At 36.2% G+C, this 19142-nt stretch overlaps 1 protein-coding gene across 3 annotated transcripts in view; it reads right to left on the minus strand.

The window, feature by feature from the left end:
- L3MBTL3 (L3MBTL histone methyl-lysine binding protein 3) overlaps window positions 1–19142 on the minus strand; it is a 148941-nt gene that overhangs the window by 83450 nt on the left and 46349 nt on the right. For all 3 annotated transcript variants that reach the window (XM_069077430.1, XM_069077431.1, XM_069077432.1), the window contains 6 exons: window positions 17594–17678; window positions 16120–16211; window positions 11464–11568; window positions 10442–10577; window positions 5051–5142; window positions 473–624 (listed from right to left, as the gene is read on the minus strand). In XM_069077430.1, coding sequence (XP_068933531.1) covers window positions 473–624; window positions 5051–5142; window positions 10442–10577; window positions 11464–11568; window positions 16120–16211; window positions 17594–17678 — 662 coding nt within the window. The remainder of the gene's footprint in view (window positions 1–472; window positions 625–5050; window positions 5143–10441; window positions 10578–11463; window positions 11569–16119; window positions 16212–17593; window positions 17679–19142) is intronic.

Raw genomic sequence — 19142 nt, forward strand, 5'->3', positions numbered from 1 at the left:
TGTCTTTTACCTTTGTCTGTATCCCCAGCATTTGGTACATTGCCTGGCACACAGTAGGTTCTTAATAAATGTTTACTGACTGACTGACCTAAGAGGGGAAGCCAGGACCAGTAGCCGGAGGAAAGGAGGGGAAGCAATAGAAATTTACCCCCACACATGTCTTTACCAGTCCTGCTCCTGCAGATTAGCCTAGGGCTATGTAATCAGTAAGAACTCTGGGGAGAAGAGAAAAGAAGTCATTGAAGACAGATAGAGAAGGAAAAGGAAAAGGAAAAAAAAAAGAAAAAGAAAAAAGATCAGGGTGAGGAGAGTCCCTCTGACTTCAGGCCATTCCCAAGTTTTCCAGGTGTGAAGTGAATACAAAAAGAGGGCAGATGGCATGGATTGATAAATAAACTATGCACAAAAACAAGATTAAGGTAATTTTCCAGTAACAAAATATAGAAATAAAGGAGAAAAAAAAAAACCTTACCAATAGTCATAGCTCTCATCCCAGTTGTCAAAATGCACCAGAAACCGATTGTCCACCATATCTGTTACTGTAGCAACACAGATGAATGCAGGATTCTTTTTGTCTACAGCTTCAAGTTTCATTCCCACACGAAAACCTGATGGGATCACTGTCTACTCAGAAACACAGATTTAATTAACAATAAATATACCTTGAATGTCCAGACTACCCTTAACATCAACTATCAATGCAATCAAAGCATTTAAAGCTTGGTTACATGGATGCTCATCTTATGTTTTACCATCCATGGCTTGTAAGTTCATTTGGCAAGAATGAGGAGCTGCCCCATAACTATTCTGCTTCATGACTACAGAATTTAACCAGCAGTCTCTGTATCCTAGTGGGAAAGTATCAGTCCAAATCCATTATCATTGCTGAAAAGAAAAACCCCACAAAGCACACCCCTCAACTGCCAGTGGCCTGTTTTCATACAGGAGGGAGAGTAAATGACTACTGTAATCCAATGCCAGAGAGATCTCATTTAATGCAATTAAAAGTATTTAGAAAACATCTACTATGTGTAAGGGACGGTGTCTTGCTTTAATATTTCAACTTTAGTAGAAAATGTCTACTGAGATAGGAAATCATTCAAAATAGGTATATTTTAAGCAAACCAACTGATTACACCAATCATTTGGAAAATGAAGAACCTAGTACAGTGAAATCAAAATGCAGTTAAAAAAAGGAAGGAAGGAAAGAAAGGGAGGGAGGGAGAGGGGAGAAGAAGAGGGGGAGAAAGAGAAAGAGAGAAATAGAGAGAGGGGGAGAGAGAAAGAGAGAGAAAAAGTGAAAAGTTTTCTTTCTATCTTTTATGAAGGCTAAAATAGGACTTCTTTTCTAATAGTAGCATTGACACATGGATAACAATTACATAGTTCTTCAGTCCTTTCCCACTTTCTAGCTTACTACTTCTTTGCCTTAGGAGGGAAAAATGCTCAGGCATTATAGAAATGACCAAGTTAGGCATCAGGTTCTAACCTCATTAAGCAAAAATAGATATTCCCACAATGAGTAGAACAAGTTGATTTCCAGGGCCCCCTTCAGCTATAAATCTCATGATCCTTTTTACTATAACTATAATGAAGAATTAGGGAAGATGCAATGTACAAAGCAATCTTTAATGATATTTCTCTAAGCCTGTAAAATTAATGCTACCTGAATTGATGAACTGGGCACTAAAGCTGGATGTACTTCTATTGCTACCCTGGCAACATTTCTACCTAAGTTTTTATTAAAGGAATTATGTCATCAAATTATTTATTGCACATTTCTGCCCATAAATACTTGAGCGTTGCAACACAAAGTAATTTAAGCAAAGAGAGTGAGTTATCACTTATACGAAAAGCATACATTATGTTGTAGGACAACAGTGAAAAGAATTTAGTGAGACAATAAATAAAACCCGTGCTGAAACTCACAGGCAAAGGACCAAAAGGGGATCAGGAAGCATGGTGCAGCATCTTTCTGCATAGCTGTTTTCTACTTAAGTGGATTTTAGTGGTTTAAAAAAGAGTGTCTGCTGTCTATGCCAGATTTACATTTCAACAATTAGGCTGTGATCTTGGTGAAAATCTTCACTTATAATAGTCTGGCTTCCCTCCAGCTCCACAGAGCTGAGAAATGCCTCTCTTCTTCCTTCTCTAGGACTCTACTTGAACCAGTCTATCATCAGTTGGATCAGATAATTTGTTCCACTGTTGGCAAAGTGTTAAAAGGCTCTTTGATACCTCTTAAAAATCCTTAAGGAATCCTTAAAGTGGACCATATGCTGGCTGGGGAAATGGCTATTTGTGGTGGGTGTAGGGACAATAAAGACCGGGAAGATCACGGGAACCTTGATTTTTGAGCTATCTGGCTCATTAACATACCCTGATTACAATGCAAGCACTGAATCGCTTCAGTTCTTGTTAGTTATATGTAAAGTGCCAGTTATTCATAAAGTGCCTACAATAGGATCATGACCCAAATAAGGACAAGATGGCAAAAAAAGACAAACTTGTCTTTGACACAATCCATCTAATATAGGAAGTACCCTATGAGTGACAAGTTTATATTGTGGCAAAGTCACAAATCCCTTTTCACACAGGGCAAACTGTCATAAGGAAACTGGGGCTTGTAGATCTTGAGTTGTTATTTGCCACCTACTTAGTAATTATCAGAACTAAGGTGAAAGCCCAGGCCTGACTCTAGTCTATCCATCTTCTCACTGTACCATACCACACTTCCAACTAGTGAAAAAGGAGATTCTTATTCTTTTCTACATGTGCATCTAAAGACTGTATCCTCTAGTCGAGACAGTGATCCCATGACCTACCATTCCATCTCACCCACCACGGGGATTGTAATCAATGTAATTGCAATAAATGAACTCTCATTCATGATAACTACAATATATTCCTAATACGCATAACCAGCAGTCTCTGTACCCTAGTGAGAAAGTATCAGTCCAAATCCTTGAACTCTCAAATTCCTCTCCTCGACCATAAACTCTTATCCTTTCATATCTATCTTCCTTTTTCTCCTAAACTTCTTTATTTTCACTGCAACCTTAAAGTCCAAGTCATTTCCCTATCTTCCTGGTCTATCATTCATTCCTGCAGTGACCTTAGTACTTCTTGCTCAGGCAGCTTCGATGTTTCCATATACACTGGCTCCTTTCCCTCTCAAGCTGCCTATGAAAGTGCCAGTGTCCCCACAAGCCTCAGAAAACTTTCACCTGACCCTCAAGCTATCATCTTATATCTCTTTTTCCCTTTCACAATCAAACCCCTTGAATACATCATCTACACTAACTGCTTCTATTACCTGCACTTGCAATCACTTCTCAACACATCACACTCTGGCTTCCAAGCATATCACCTGACAGAAACTGCTCTCTTGAAGGTTCTCAGTGATGTCAGTCTTAATTTTACTTGACCTCTGTGCAACTATTGATACTGCAAATGCTTCCTTGACAGTGCTCTTTCCTGGATCTCTTCCTACCTGTCCAATCACTCCTTTAGTGTTCATCTCCCATTTCCTAAGCATAAGCATTCTCTCAGACTCTGTCCTGAACACTATTCTCTTTTCTCTCTATACTCATTTTTGGTGATTTTATCAGATCTCATTGGTTCAATTAAGGACCTCTATGCAGAGGATATCCAAATCCACATGGGACTAGAACTGTGATTTCAGTGGTGCAGGGAATCCCCAATGTGGGAAATATCTCTAACAATGGCAAGCAATACCTTGCAATTCATCATTTTAGAGTTCCCTTCATCTCTCTCCTGTATGCTATTCCCACCTAACTGTTTGCTGGACAGCTCCACCTAGTTGTCTTTTTCACACAGTTAATGCATCCACAATGGAAGTCATTATCATCTCCTTCAATCAGCCTCACCTCCAGATTTTCAATTACCATTAAGAGCACCAACCACCAAGCAGTAGCCACTCATGTTCACAATTTCAAAGTCCTCTTCGACTCTTTCATCTCCCACAGTCCATCTGTCTAATCAGCTGCCAAGTCTCATCACAGCCAAATATACAACAGCTTTTGTGTCTATCTGCCCCCTTCTCACACTCAGATTCAACTCTAAGTGCTCATCCTCTCTCAATTAGACTAGTGTAGCAGCTTTCCAATTGGCATACTTCCTTGTTTCCAGACTTTCTCTTCTCCAAATCACACTCCACACTGCTGCCAAAATTGGAAAAATTCTGACTATGTCACTCCCCTGAAAAGAATCCTCCCTAGCTCCCTATCACCTCTAGGATAAATCACAAATGCCTAACACTGGCATTTAATCACAGCCTTCAGTCTGGTTCCAGACAACATTCTCATGCAATCATTCCTCATGTAATCTGTTCAAAACAACCTGACCTACAAACCTGGCATCCCATTTTACTGTCTTTATGCCTTTATGAAGACTGGTCAACACTCTCCTTCCTTACCTTCCTCTCAGAATCCTTAAACAATTTCTAGTTGGATCATGTACTGTCTTTTCCTCAATGCCTTTCCTGGTCCTACCAATTATTAGAGCTCTCTTCCTCATCTAATTATCTTATATTTACTGACCTCCTAATACCTGTATCACCAGAAGAATGCAAACTCCTGGAGAACAGGGACTGTTTTATTTGTCTTTGTATTTCCAGCAACAAGCACTGATGCCTTGCCCGCACTGATGAACTGAACTATTATCCTAGATTTACCATATATATAATCAAGATTCAACTAACAGACACCACAGTAAATGTGCATATAATAGATATAAAGAATAATAATATCCTAGTAAACCTGAGTTGTTCATATAGGATCCTACAAATTAACAGATATTTTACAAGTATAAAAGGCACCAGGACATGTGCTATATTGCCTTCCAACACACCTTTCAATATAAATCTGTAATTGCATAACTTTATTTAGGAAGATTACTCTATCTCTCATATTAACTAAACATTAAGCAATAAAAGTTGTCACATTTTTCCTTGCTATAATTTCTGAGCATCATGTCCTAGAAAAAACATTATCGATCTCTATTAGAATGTACAAAGACAAATACTTACAGTATTTTGATTTTCAAATAAGGACTTTGGAGCAGCTTGTGCTTTGCATGTCTTAAGGTATGTTTGCCAATTGAATTCCTCTTCCTTATACCCTAAAAATATGTGTTAAGATAAATTGAATTTAATTTACAAAATGTGATTCAAAATTTACTTCAATTAATCTGCCAATAATAATTATTATGGTTTTAAAATTAGTCAAGTACTTTCTACGTTATGTTATGACCAAGTAATATTGCAGGTATTATTAACCCCACTGTACAGATTAGTAAAGTGAAGTTAGAAATATTAAGTGAACTGCCCATATTATTCTGCTGGTAATGACCCATATCTATTCTGACTTCAAGTCTACCATTCTTTTCATTATGACTCCCCCAACACACACACACACACACACACACACAAACCCTCCCTCTCTAAAAAAAAAAATAAAATAAATAAAAATCAAACTTCATTTATTTTCAATGTCACCTTCTACTTTAACACACCTCAAGACACACATGCAACTGGAATTTTTAAAATCAAAATATTAAACAACACACAGTAATTTCATTTCAACCATGAGTTTTCCTATACAAAGTAAGTAGAATCAAGCATACAATTTAATATTTGCTTCAAATGTGTTTTTTCCCATTCTAAAAAGCTACAAAGAAAAGTAGTAAAGCGGTGAAAGGTGTAACTGTCATAAAAGCTTCTCATTAGTTTTATGAGCAATTCACCAGAAAAAGTTTATGGAAGAGGAAGAATGAAGACTTATGGTTTGCTGAGTGGGGGGGAGGAGTGGGGAGAGGGTATTTGTTTATTAGTTAACAAGCTTTTATTAAACTCCTATTATATGCAAGGCCCTGTGTCAATTTTTACCCTGTGTTTAGAAAGTAATTTGCACAATATAGAAATTAATAGAATGCTAAAAAAAAGTTTTTAAAAATGTATTATAATAATAGCTAGCATTTACATAGCATTTTAAGGACTGCAAAGCACTTTACAAGTATTGTCTCATTTTATGCTCACAGTAACCTTGGAAAGTCAATGCTATTATAATCCCCATTTTATAGAGGAGGAAACTGAGGCAGACAGAGGTTGTGTGACTTGCCCAGGTCACACAGCTAGTAAGCCAGATGTGAACTCGGGTCTTCCTGACTCCAAGCCCACCACTTTATTCACTGAGCCACTAACGTCTATAGCCCACTACTGCAAGAGTAGCCAGCTGAAACCTAATAAAATGCATCCAATATATGTGTTTCTTAAGTGCCTTGGGTAAAGGTTCTTGGCTTGATTTTCTAATACCATTGAAGTGAGCATTTCTTAAAAGAGGAAATTGGCTATTTCACTTTATTTTTCCTGCCAGCATGAGCACTTCTACTTCTATTAATGTTCAGAAAGCAAGATTACAGAAAAAAAAACTCCAATTTTTTTTTCATTTTAATGTTCCCCCTGTACAAATATTAATTTTATCTAAAAGTTTATACCTTCCATTTAATTTTTTTCTTTTCCACATGTTTTAGTTTAGCTTTATGTAATTATCATTCTTCCATTATTTTTTCTAACAAGGAACGGCCTGTTAACTAATTATCAATAATCTTCAGAGAGACTTCCCTCAACAAAAACAGAGATTTAGAAACCTGGCCTTTTGGCATTAAGTAAAAAGAGAATACCAACTCTTTGAATTTAAAAATAGAAAATCCTGTTGGTACAACACAAGGAATGAAAAATTCATTAGAAAACCCATACAAAATAGCTGGATAAAGAGGAAGCACAATGTTCTAAAATGTGTTCATTTAAATGTGCTCACTTTTTAAGACTTAAAAGGGAAAATTCAAAAAACACATAAATGAAAGGTGATCAATTTGTTTTGCAAAAGAATTTTTACAAAATTCTTTAAAAAAAGAATCTTACAAAAAAGAACCACTGACAAGTTTCACTAAGTAATAAGGTTCCTTAATAAATTTCAATTTATTAAGAATTTATGTACAAATTTTGAGCTAGGTAGAATAGTTGTAAACAGCAACGTGTCTGGAGTCAGGAAGTCCTGAGTTCAGATCTGGCCTCAGACATTTACTGGTTATGTGATACTTGGCAAATCACTGAACTTCCCTGTGCCTTAGTTTCCTCGTCTATAAAATGGGCATGATAATAGCACCTATTTCCCAGGGTTGCTGTGAAGATCAAAGGAGATAATAATAAAACATTTTGCAAATTTAAAGTACTATATAAATGCTAGCTATTTTTTGAAACTATGAAACTATCTTTTGGATAAAGGCAATAGTCATTAATCATTTGTAAGCAGAGGAATGACTTTACTACACCAAAAAATAAGGAAATAGGCTTATGAAATAGATTATGAAATATGAGATGGTGTGGAGACTGGGTGCAAGTGGGAATACCTGCTATCTGGAGTGGTTGGCTAAGAGGGCCTTGAACTAGAGTGGTAGCCTTGGGAACAGAGAGCAGAGGACTGTTTTCTGGCAACAGCATTTGGAATCTCTGAGTATTTCCTTTTTATTTACAAGAAAATTTTTCTCTATAACAAATGCTAAACTACAATTTTATTTAGTAATCTTTTCCTGTCTTTGAGGAACCACCACACTAAGTAAGCCACTTTCATCTCACCTTTTCAGATATTGAAATTAAAATCTAAAATGATTCTGAAATGATTCTATGTGTCAATCAGTCAATTAATCAACAAGCATTTATCATGTGCCAGTCACTGTGCTAAGCAATGGTTATAACAAAGACAAAATAAATAAAGCTGCCACTGTCCTCAAGAAGGTTAAAAAATTAGTAGTTACATATGTAAGTAAATATAAATAAAAGCAAAGTAAATACAAGGTAATTTGGTGGAGGGAAGAGGCTTTAGTAGGGAAAGGAAGGACCTTACAGAGAAAGTGGCATTTGATCTAAACTTTGAATAAACCTTGAGTAAAAAAAAAGCAGAAGGAAGGAAACAGAGTATTCCAGGCATGTCTTTCCCTTAGGCAAAGTCATGAAAACCAATAAGGAAAAGTAATATGAGTGATAGAAAGTAGACTGGCTTGGGCAGAGTACAAAATAGTGTACAACAAACCTGTAAAGGAAGCCAGATTTGAAACCAGAATGACTCTCGTTCCCCCCAAAATAGGCTGTGTTTGATCTTAGAAGCAACACTAAACCATTGGAACTTCTTGGACAAGCAAGTAACATGGAAGACCTGTACTTTAGGAACAATGTATGGAATATATAGTTTGGACAGAAAAAAGGTAAGAGGCATGAAGGTAAATTAGGAGGCTAATGCAATAGTTCAGGCCAGAGATGAGGGAGCTCTGAACTAGTGTGATGGATGGGGGAAGGATTGTATGCTGCCAAGGCAGAATCGCTAAGTCTTGGCAACCATTTGGATGTGGAAAATGAGGGAAAGAGAAACATCAAGGATGATTCTGGGACTGTGAATCTGGATGACTAGAAGGAGAGTGGTACCCTCAACAATAACAGGGAAGTTTGGAAGGGTGAGTTGGGATAGGGGTAGGAGGGAGGAGGAAAATAATTGGTTCTGTTTTGGACAAAGTTGAGTTGAATCGCCTACAAGACATAGAGTTCAACCTGTTTAGTTGGTGATGCAGGACTACAGCTCGGGAGAGACGCTAGGGGTAAATATATTGATCTAAGTGTTAATTCATACTATAAAAGCTAATAAGGTCACCAAGAAAAATAATGTAAAGAAAGTAGAAAGTCCAGCCTTCATGTATACACACCATAAGGGGTGGGGTATAGATGACTTGGAAAGGAGACTAAGTAGTCTCTACACTATAGAAGAAGAACCAAGAGAAAAGCAGTGTCTTGAAGATATAGCGAGCAGAGAGTATGTAGGAGAAGGGGGTCAAAAGTGCCAAATGCTACAAAGAAGTCAAGAAAGATAAAGACAGAGAAGAAGGTCTGAGGATTTGGCAATTAAAACATAACTTCTCATTTTAAAGGAATCAGTTTATTACGAGTAATGAGGTCAGATATAAGTGAATTTGACTAAAAATGCAAATGGGCAGTGGGCAGTCCTCATACAGTTCTTTCCTTAACCACGAGGCACTATTTCAGATAATTTATCATTAACTTACAAACAAGTAAAGTTAATAAAACTATTTATTATTTGAGGCTGGTATTTTTGGTAAATTCCTTAAAGACTTATCTTCAAATACACACACACACACACACACACACACACATACATACACAGTATTCTGAGAAAATAAACAACAAGCATAAACAACTACTCTGTGCACTGTCGTGTGAGGCACAATGGACAGTGAAGGAGTTTTCAATCCAGTTGAACAAATTACAATTTATAACTGAGAAAAAGTGATTAAAAAAAACTGTTCAGAACATTTATAACACTTCCATGTGCTATACTTCAACTATGTAGAACTCTGATGGGGATCTCTCAGTTATGTCCACATCATAGTGAAGTTATCATCCCCACATACTCCCCACAGGAACCTTGGATTCCATCCCTGGAAGACCCTGGGCTCTGATAACTTTCACCTTATCTTGCCCAGATTCAAGTCTCCTACACCATTTCCCACATAATTCTGCACCATGTTGTCTCTACTCTCATCATAATTCTCACCTCTTCCCTAAAAGAATCTTAGGGATTTTCTTGCTAAATTGATTGTGTCTTATCCTCATCACTTAGCACAATGCCCAACTTAATAAATGTTTTATTTTGGTAGCTAACAAATTGGCTGGTTGATCTTTGGTTTAGTTTGCTGACATCTTAAGTCATGTTCTGTTTAATATTTTAGTTAATGACTTTCATGAAGTCATAGATGACATGCTTATTAAATTTTCAGATGGCAGAAAACTGAAGATAGTTAAACACTGGAGAATAGAAGTAAATTTCAAAAAGATATCAACAGGCTAAAACAATGGACTCAAACAATATAAAGTTTAACAAATGTTTTTAAAATTCTATTTATAACATAATTTATTTAATAAACTCTTTCATATTAAAAACATAAATTTAAACTTACACCATCTGAATTATCATGTTTTATTGCTATGAATTGCAAATTAGTATTATCTAAATAGGTGGGGTTGTACTCAGTTTAAAATCTTAAAGAAATGTCCACCCTACCCCCAAATGAGAAAATGCCTCACCTTTACTTCCTTGCAGAGGATTGGCGTGAAGCAGAGAGGGAGGTGTTAAGTTTGTAATTTTGCATAGAACATCAGACTCAATTGATATTGTGATTAATTTTATTGAAATTTTTTCTTTCTTTTCTTTTTAATTCTTTGATACAGGGAAATATTCAATGGGTAGGAGGGTGAAGGAATATATTTGGAAATGAGAATATAAAAACAAGCAATATCAACAAAATTAATATCAATAACAATTAGTAATAATAGTAAAGAAAAGTGTAATAATACCTTTTGGTGGATGAAGCTTGTGGCCAGTTTTTTCACACCATCCAACTGGATGAATGTCTAAAGCATCAGCATTTACCCAGAAGTCATAACAATCAGGATAGCCATCAAAATGAAGCCTTATTCTATAGCCACAGACCTGAAACATGGAAAAGAATATTAGCCATAATTTCTAAAATTGCCAACGTTAATGTTAACAATACAGTCAAATTAAAATCTAATATTTATGCCATATATGAATATGCAGTCTATGCTAATAAAACCACTTTGATTAAAGAAAAATAAATGACATTATAAAAACCTTGATATATATGAACCTATGAACTGTCACAGAAAAAGAAAAAAGGCAAGCTTGAGAAAAGGGTAGGTAATTTGAGGATATATAATAAAACTATCTGAATCAAAAGGAGACATAGTAATTAAGGTATTAAGATTTGAATCCTTCTTTCTAATTCAAAAAGGGGGTACCATAGAAAAATCATCCATTGGCTTAACCTGTAAGTAACAGCAATATTATCTCATTTTGTATAAGCCTAAGTCTTCTACCTATTGAATCATAATTGACTGATTTTTCTTCTAACAAGTGTCATATGGCATTGTACTACTTTCCTAAAATAGAAAAGTCTTTACCAAACAATTAAGTTTAAGAATAGTTTGGTCTTTAGAAACCAAAGTAAATACACTTATATGAGGGGAATTTTACTGATTTTTATGAGACAATGACAATATAGCTTGAATATAATTACATAAAAGAGAAGATTTTTAAAAAACAGAGAAAAGGAAGAATCTAGGAGAGAAGCAGTACTACGAAATCATAAATACTGATACTCTGTGCAATGAAGTATGTTTTTTTATGGCTGAGATCTTTTACTGATGAATCCTATAATGTATACTCTGAAAAACTAAAAAATAAATATACAGTTATCTGTCACTCACAAGAATTTGCTATTTCATAATGCTTTCCAGCTTCATAATTATAAGCTCTTTTATTTTAAAAAAATATCACAGAATTAGGCTGTTTTTACCTCAGCAACAGTGAGAACACAGTACATTGACTGATGTTCAGGGTCCACACCTTCTAACTTCATTCCAACTTTGAATCCATTTTTGTTATAGGGAAAGGACTGGTACTAGAAAACAAAATGACAACAGTTTTTTAATATTTCAAAATTACTGCTGTGCTTTAGGATAAAAAAGTAAAAGAATCTAACAGTCACTTCCATAAGACATCATCCAGAAAAAATCAGCTGGGAATTTAATATCTAGAATAAATGTTTTTAAGCAATAAACTGGTAAGACAGATAAAGATATACATACAAAGTCAACCACTTAATGTTAAAATCTAATAACTTAACATGAAATACTGGAAGGAATTTTTATAAAGGACAGAAAAGTCACAGTAGAATTACTTATAAAGGAAGAGGTCTTCTGACAAAATGTTCTAGCAAATTATCAAGTGAAAATCTACAAAAGTTTATATAATTTGCCCTATTTTCAAATGAATTATATTGCTATGGATATATTTACGCAGATTTTTGCTAATCATTACTATTTACAATTCCACATGCTACATCCAAGATTTACTATCTGGCAAATAATTTTCATAAGTAATGTATACCAGGAACACAAATTCATATACAAAAACAAACTTTACATCTTTATTTTCAGTTTACTGTCTTCAAATAATTTCATACTGTGTACCCTGAGTCATCTCATTTAGCAAAGGTACACCATAAAAATACAAGCCCTATTACATAGTTTACATAATTATTTGGCTGTTTTAAAGTAATAGATTTTTAAAATCTGCAACATATTTTTTACAAAAAGATATGAAATCATTTTTTATCCCCTAGTAAATATTTTTTTTATTCTGAACTTGAGCCATATCACAATGGTATGAAATATACATCCCACCAAAAAAGTGTCTAAGTTTCCTCCAATGTACTAAGAACCATAGCCAGCCATTTTCAATGCCCTCTCCTCCCTTATTCTTTAGTGACATCATTACCTTTCACATGCTGTACCTGCTTCCACATATCAGGGCTTACAAAGCCTTTGCCACAATTCCTCCAGTCCCTTTCCCCAGGGAGTGAAACTTGTTTTCCTGCCAAATCAAAGAAGTTGTGGAAATCCACAACCAAAACTCCCTCCCCAAAATACATCTTCTTCTTTAACACAGTTTTAACATCCACAGATGACAGTAGTAAGCTCTGTGCCTGCCACTTTCTCTCCCTCTGCTCTAATCTTAAATTAAGTTGCCTATCCCAGCAAGGTTGAGCCTCATTTGGCTCAATCCTATAGATTCAAAAGCCTATTTAAAATCCACTTTTCTGCAAAGATTAGCTCCAAACTATTATCAGCTGAATTTAGTTGCCCACGAATATTTATCTTATCAATACTACAATCCAGTAGAATTAGCTATCTCCTATACTGCTATTTCCCCTCCTGGATCATTGCTTGCAAAGCTCTATAAAACTATGAGCTATGGTTACTCAAGAGAGACAGGTCATAGTGAAAGTTCTGACAAAAGGTGACCTATTGGAGAAGGAAATAGCAAACCAATCCAGTATCTTTTCAAAGAAAACCCCATGGACAGCATTAAAATGATGAAGATAGGACACTGGAAGATGAGCCCCTCATCTTCAACTGGGGAAGAGTGGAGGTCAACTACAAGTAGCTCTAGTATTAATGAAGTATCTGGGCCAAAAACAGAAGGAAGCTCAAGGGCAAATGCCTGGTGTCTGATGACTAAAGGAAAGTCTGATGCTGTTAACATCAATATTGCATAGGAACCTGGAATATAAGATCTATGAACTAAGGTAAACTGGATTTGGATGAACAGGAGATAGAAAGGTTAAACTTTGACATCTTGGACATTCATTTACTCAAATGGACAGGAATAGGTGAATTTCATTCAGGTTATCGTTATATATATTATTTTGAGCAAGAATCCCTTAGTGGAAATGGAGTAGCCCTCATAGTGAACAAAAAGGGGTGAGATTTCAAGACAAAAGGAAAATGGGACAGCAGAGGATGAGATGGATATATGGTGTCATGGAAGCAATGAACATTGGCTTGGACAGACTTTGGGAGATAGCAGAGGATAGAAGGGCCTAGCATACTACAGTCTGTGGGGTCACAAAGAGTCAGACATGACTTAATGACTGAACAACAACAATAATACTGCTGTTTTGCCTAGTTCTATTTCTGCAGAACCAATTAATAATATTAAGCAGAGTATGTCTGAAAAATAAAACAATAACACTTTCTTAAAGACAGATGTGTATTGCATTGTCATGAAGCTCTTAACAGAGTATGTCTGAAAAATAAAACAATAACACTTTCTTAAAGACAGATGTGTATTGCACTGTCACGAAGCTGTTAACACAGCAGTCTAGAGGCAGCTAAGTGATGTATGGAGTACTAGGCCTGGACTTGAATACTAGCTGTGGGATCCTGGGCATGTCATTTAACCTCTGTTTGTCTCAGCTTCCTTATCTGTAAAATAAGTTAATAATAGGGTTGTTGTGAGGATCAAATAAGGTAATATTTGTAAAGCACTTAGCACAGTGCATATTGAATAAATGCTTATTTCCTTTTATTCCCCAAAACTATAAAAATGATATGAAATCCCATGCCAATTCTCCTTAACTGTCTTCATAGGTTTCATAGACTATTCACACAATTCAAAGAGGAAAGCCCAGGGAAAACAACAAACAAGGGAAAGAGTAAAAAGAAAAAGGAAAACTCTAGAATGCTTTATAAACTCTGAATTATCTGTGATCACTTGGTTCCTATGTCTATTTACAATCCAGTAAAAGCTAAAAGGAAAACCAAGGTCTCCAAATGCTCCCCCACCCATTTAAATCAGAGCACTTAAATATTATCATACAAAGATCATTTCTGGCATAAACTATCTAAATAAGTCTTTAAATTCTCTCTAAGCCATGTTTAAAAAAAGACTTTCTTATCTTAGACATCAGGATATGTCTAGCCATGCATAGTAGAAAATTGAGGTTAAAAACTATTTTCCTTCAAATATTTGGGTGTTTGAGTTGCAAATCTATTTTTGCTCTGAATTATACAGTTGTTTCAATTCTCTGATTCAAAATGTATGTGTAGCAATACCCTAAAATGAATGGGAATGCAATATAGAAGAACCAGTAAGTAGCATTTGATGCAGCCCGAAACAAAAAGTTTCAGTGGCTCCCTAGTGCCTTTAAGAATAAAATATAAAATTCCTGTTTAACATTTAAAGCCCTTAAGAATCTGGTGAGAAGTCATCTTTCAAGGCTGATTACACATTATTCTCCATATTACACACTCTACATGCCAGCCTGACTGTTCTACTTCCATTTCCACGTACTTAACGCATCCATGTGATGCCTCCCCACCACTGCCCAGGCTGACTCATCTGGAAATGCTCTCCCTCCTCGCCCCTGGCTCCCTTCAAGGCTCACATGAAGCAGCACTTCCTTCAAGGGGCCTTTCCTGATTTTCCCAGTACTTAGTGTCTCCCCACCCAAAATCACCTTCATGCCCTTTGAGTAACCCTTGTATTTACTTATCTGCGAGCCTATTGTATCCCTGCCAGTAGAAAGTTCCTTGAGAGCAGGGACCATCTCACTTCTGTCTTTATAGGGTGCCTGGCACAATGGTTGGCACATAGGAATTAAAATGCTTGTTGAATTCCTGCTAAGTCTGGACACTCTGCTGTCCAGGTAAGTCCCTGTACAATTTCCTGCACTATTACCTGATCCTTCTAACCAATAGTCTCACTGCTCTTGAGAACTCCATTTCACCACTCCCTGTCTTACCTTGTAGACATATTAACAATGATCCAGGTGCAGCTCTCATTACACATGCATGTCAGCTAGATGATACAGTGGAGTGTGTGCTGGATCTGAGTTCAAATCCTTTCTCAGGAACTTACTAATATAACTTCTTCCTGCCTCAATTTTCCCATATGTAAAATTGAGATAAGAATAGTCCCTCCCTCACAAGGTTGTTATGATAATAAAAAAGAGACACTTGTAAAGTACTTTGCAAACATTCAAGTGTTACATAAATGCTAGCTAGAGCATGTTCTGGGGGTGAGGTATTAATTACCCTTGACTGGTCAATATGAATTAGCATTAACATCATGAAGTGGGTGGGGACTGGATCACATCAATACTACAGCTATTTGGATTAATTATTAGGATGCTCCTCAGAATTGAAATTAATTTTCTGCTATTAATATAAATTTTTTCTGCTAGACCACAGTTTATTCATTTAGGAAATGGGAAAGGGAAAGATGGAATCATGTAACCTGAAGTAGGAAACTTGGAAAGGAAATTATTCCAAGTCAGACTTCCTAAATCAACCATAGAAATTGAAGATAACTATTACATTTAAGTACCTTTCTTTCTTTTCCCTTAAAGACTTCTTTTCTAGGCAGTCTGGTACATGAAAAGAATATAGAACTTTGTATCAGGACTCCACTGTTAGTCCTGACTCTCTACTGCTTATTATGTGACTTCGGATAAACTGCTTAACTTTTGGTGGTCCCAGCTGCCCCATTTATAAAATGAAGAGGTTGGATTCAGTGGTTTCTAAGGCTTCTTCCAGCTCTCAATAATACCATTATTCTCTTTTACCCTTCAAGTTCTACCATTTCATGACTTGAAGGAGCACTGTACCTCTTTAAAAAGCTTAGTTGGCACTGCAATAGCTTTTTCTTCCTCCAAATAGGAAGCCCAACACCAAGCCTTCTTTCCTTTAGGAGGTAAACCTAAAAAAGAAAGTTTAAGTTATTTTTAAAATATTCATATTTTTAAGATGAATAAAATTCACCAATCCCTGGTCTTTCAACAAATACTTATTAAACATTATGGACAAAGCACCATGTTAGTGATTGTGGGGGTTAAAATGCTAAGGACATGGTTCTGGACCTCAAACTGTTTACAATCGGGTAGATATATACACATGCTTACTAGAAAAAATATTTCTAAGTGCCATAAAAGATATATAAGCAAGGTACAGTAGGAATGCAGTAGAGATCACCTCTGGCTAAAGTGTCATAAAAGGCTTTATTGAAAAGAAAGCACTTGTACTGGGCCTTGAAGGATGGGTAGGATTTTGACAAGCACAAGGCACAGCCAGCATTCCAGGTAGAGGGAATAGCATAAGCAAAGGTGTGGACGTGGAAAACTGTCGTGAGTTTGCTAGAATTTTCAGGAGTAAAGGCAGATGGAAATAGGGTTTGAAGGGTAGGAAAGGGCCGTATCATGACAGGAAATCAAAGGCACTATTAAAATTGCTCAATGTGAGGTCCAGGTAAAGAAGCAAGTAAAGTTAAAAGCCCAGAGCTAAAGATGGGGAAAAAGGAAGGGATCAAGGATCAGAAGGTAAACATGAGAGTGACAGAGATGAAAAGCAGAAGCAACAGGAGTGAACTGGCAGGAGAAGTGGAAGGTAAGAAGGCCGTGAGAAGTGAAGGAAGGTTCTGGGTTTCAGGCACTCTATGGAAGTAGAGTAGTTCAAAAGTGATAATGAGGTTCATGGTGGAGCTATGTTGGTGGGTAGTTAAAGCAGATAAGAGTTGAGGATTACCAGGAAATTTCAAGGAAATCAGAATGTTAGAAGGGTCATCCAAGCAGATGTTGAAGTCAACAAGAAAGATGACAGGGAATAGGGCAGAAAGAAATATACTGAAACAGGTGCTACAGAAATCACTGAAGCTAGGAAAGTTTTCTAGTGGTCCTCATGTGAGGATGGAGGAGGAGCATGAAGTTATAAAAGGTATTGAGTAATCTAGATATGGCAGTAGAAAGAAAAAAAATACACCAATTCCCCCTTATCTCAGTGACTCCAAGTTAAGTGAGATGAGGGAAATGGTGGTACCAAAAGAAAGTCATGTTTCTAATATAGTAAGGAGTTAGAAGGTGTATTTGTGAGAAAAATGGAGGATGTTATACTTTTTTCAAGACCTCTAGAAAGTTAACCCTTTTCTAAAAATCTTCCAAGCACCATTTATCAAGGAAGATCATAATTTATCAAGGAAGAACCGATAGGGCTACTTCATTAATAAGACAGAAACCCCATTCAAATAAAGCAGTTGAAATTCTTTCCTCTTAAATACCAAGGAGTAAATTGTATCTTCCATCAACTTACTCTGTTTTAAAACAGCGGAATCATTTCGTCTTTTTCTTCGGGCTCTCTGAGAGCCCCTCAGGATTCTGCCATCATGCTTGTTTTCCTAGATTGACAAATTAAATTAATGACTTACAGGTTTTTTTTTAATTCTGCACCAAGGAAAGAAGGTTAAATACAAGAATAAAATTTTCTGGTAAATTCTCTAACTTACATTTCCCTTTATTTTAGAGTAATTATTCCCGCAGTTGAATACATTGCTAGTAAATGTTCAAAGAACACGGATCTTTATGACAAAGACTCTTTAAGATAATAATGTAAAACTTAGTATACTCAGATGCACAACTAGGTCAAATCAATATTTTGTTTCTGGAAATGACATATTATGGGACAGGCACTATTATCCTCAACCTCAAAGATCAGGTCTAAACTCCTGAGTGGAGCCTCAATCCATTAGTTTACCCCATTTTGATAATATTTACATTTTTAGTCCAAATAACAAATTATTTTTCCAAAAATGCATTACTTTGCACTTGCTCACAATGAAAATTAGCTGCCATCCTGAAGCCAATTCCCACAGCCTCACATGATCTTCAAGCAATTTGTCTCCACCGGTGGATATTTTATTTCTTAGGAAAATTAATATCTGGAGATTTATCTATCTTATAACCCCTCTTCTGTATCATTCATGTATGTACACACATGCACACACACACGTGTGCATATACACAAACACACACACAAAACAGGATTTATTCCAGCAATGTACCTCAGGAAATTCCATGGCTGCAGTTAAGAGCAGTAACCAAGTATCTTTAACGTTTGTTTCCTGTCTCTAAGCCATGAAAAAAAAAACCAGTTAACCAGTTCCATCACAACCCTATGGCACCTCAATAGCCTTACCATGGACCTTAACTCCATCAAATTAAGCTCAACAAACCTTTATTAAGCATCTACAAAGCACTGTGTAGTAGGCCCTATGTATACAATGACAGAAACAGCACAGTCCCAAAATTCAAGGAGTTTATATTCTACAGGAGGATATAATGTCTATAGGGAAGGTAATTTCAGAAGGTAAGAAGAAAACAACAACTGATGGGAAATTAGTGAAGGCTTTACAGAGGAGGTGATATCTAAGGTGAGCACTGAAGGAAGATATAGATTCTGAAACAGAGAGATAGGAAGAGAGTACATTCCAGGCATAGGGGCTCACAAGGCAAATACATGGAGAAATGCAATGTCACGTCTGTGAAAAAGCTAACAGTTCACTATGAATGGACCAAATGAAAGCGAACAATATGGAAGAAGGCTGGAAAGGCAAGTTGGACCTTGTAATAATTTGTGAGGAGAGTGACACGATAAGTCCTATACTTTAGGAAGATTATTTTGACAGCCAAAGAGAGGATGAATTAGAGATCAGAAAGGAGAAAAGTGGAAGTAGGGAGGCCAGTTAGAAAGCTATTACAATAGGTAAAGGTAACGGTGATGAGGGACTATAGTAGGGCAATGGCTATGTGATTAGAGAGAAGGGGATAGTTACAAGAGATATTATAAAGGTAAAAATGAGAAG

Source organism: Petaurus breviceps, unplaced genomic scaffold (genome assembly GCF_028583685.1).
Source record: "Petaurus breviceps papuanus isolate PSGF00001 unplaced genomic scaffold, PetGlider_PUasm1.0 90977, whole genome shotgun sequence".
Classification (NCBI taxonomy): Eukaryota; Metazoa; Chordata; class Mammalia; order Diprotodontia; family Petauridae; genus Petaurus; species Petaurus breviceps.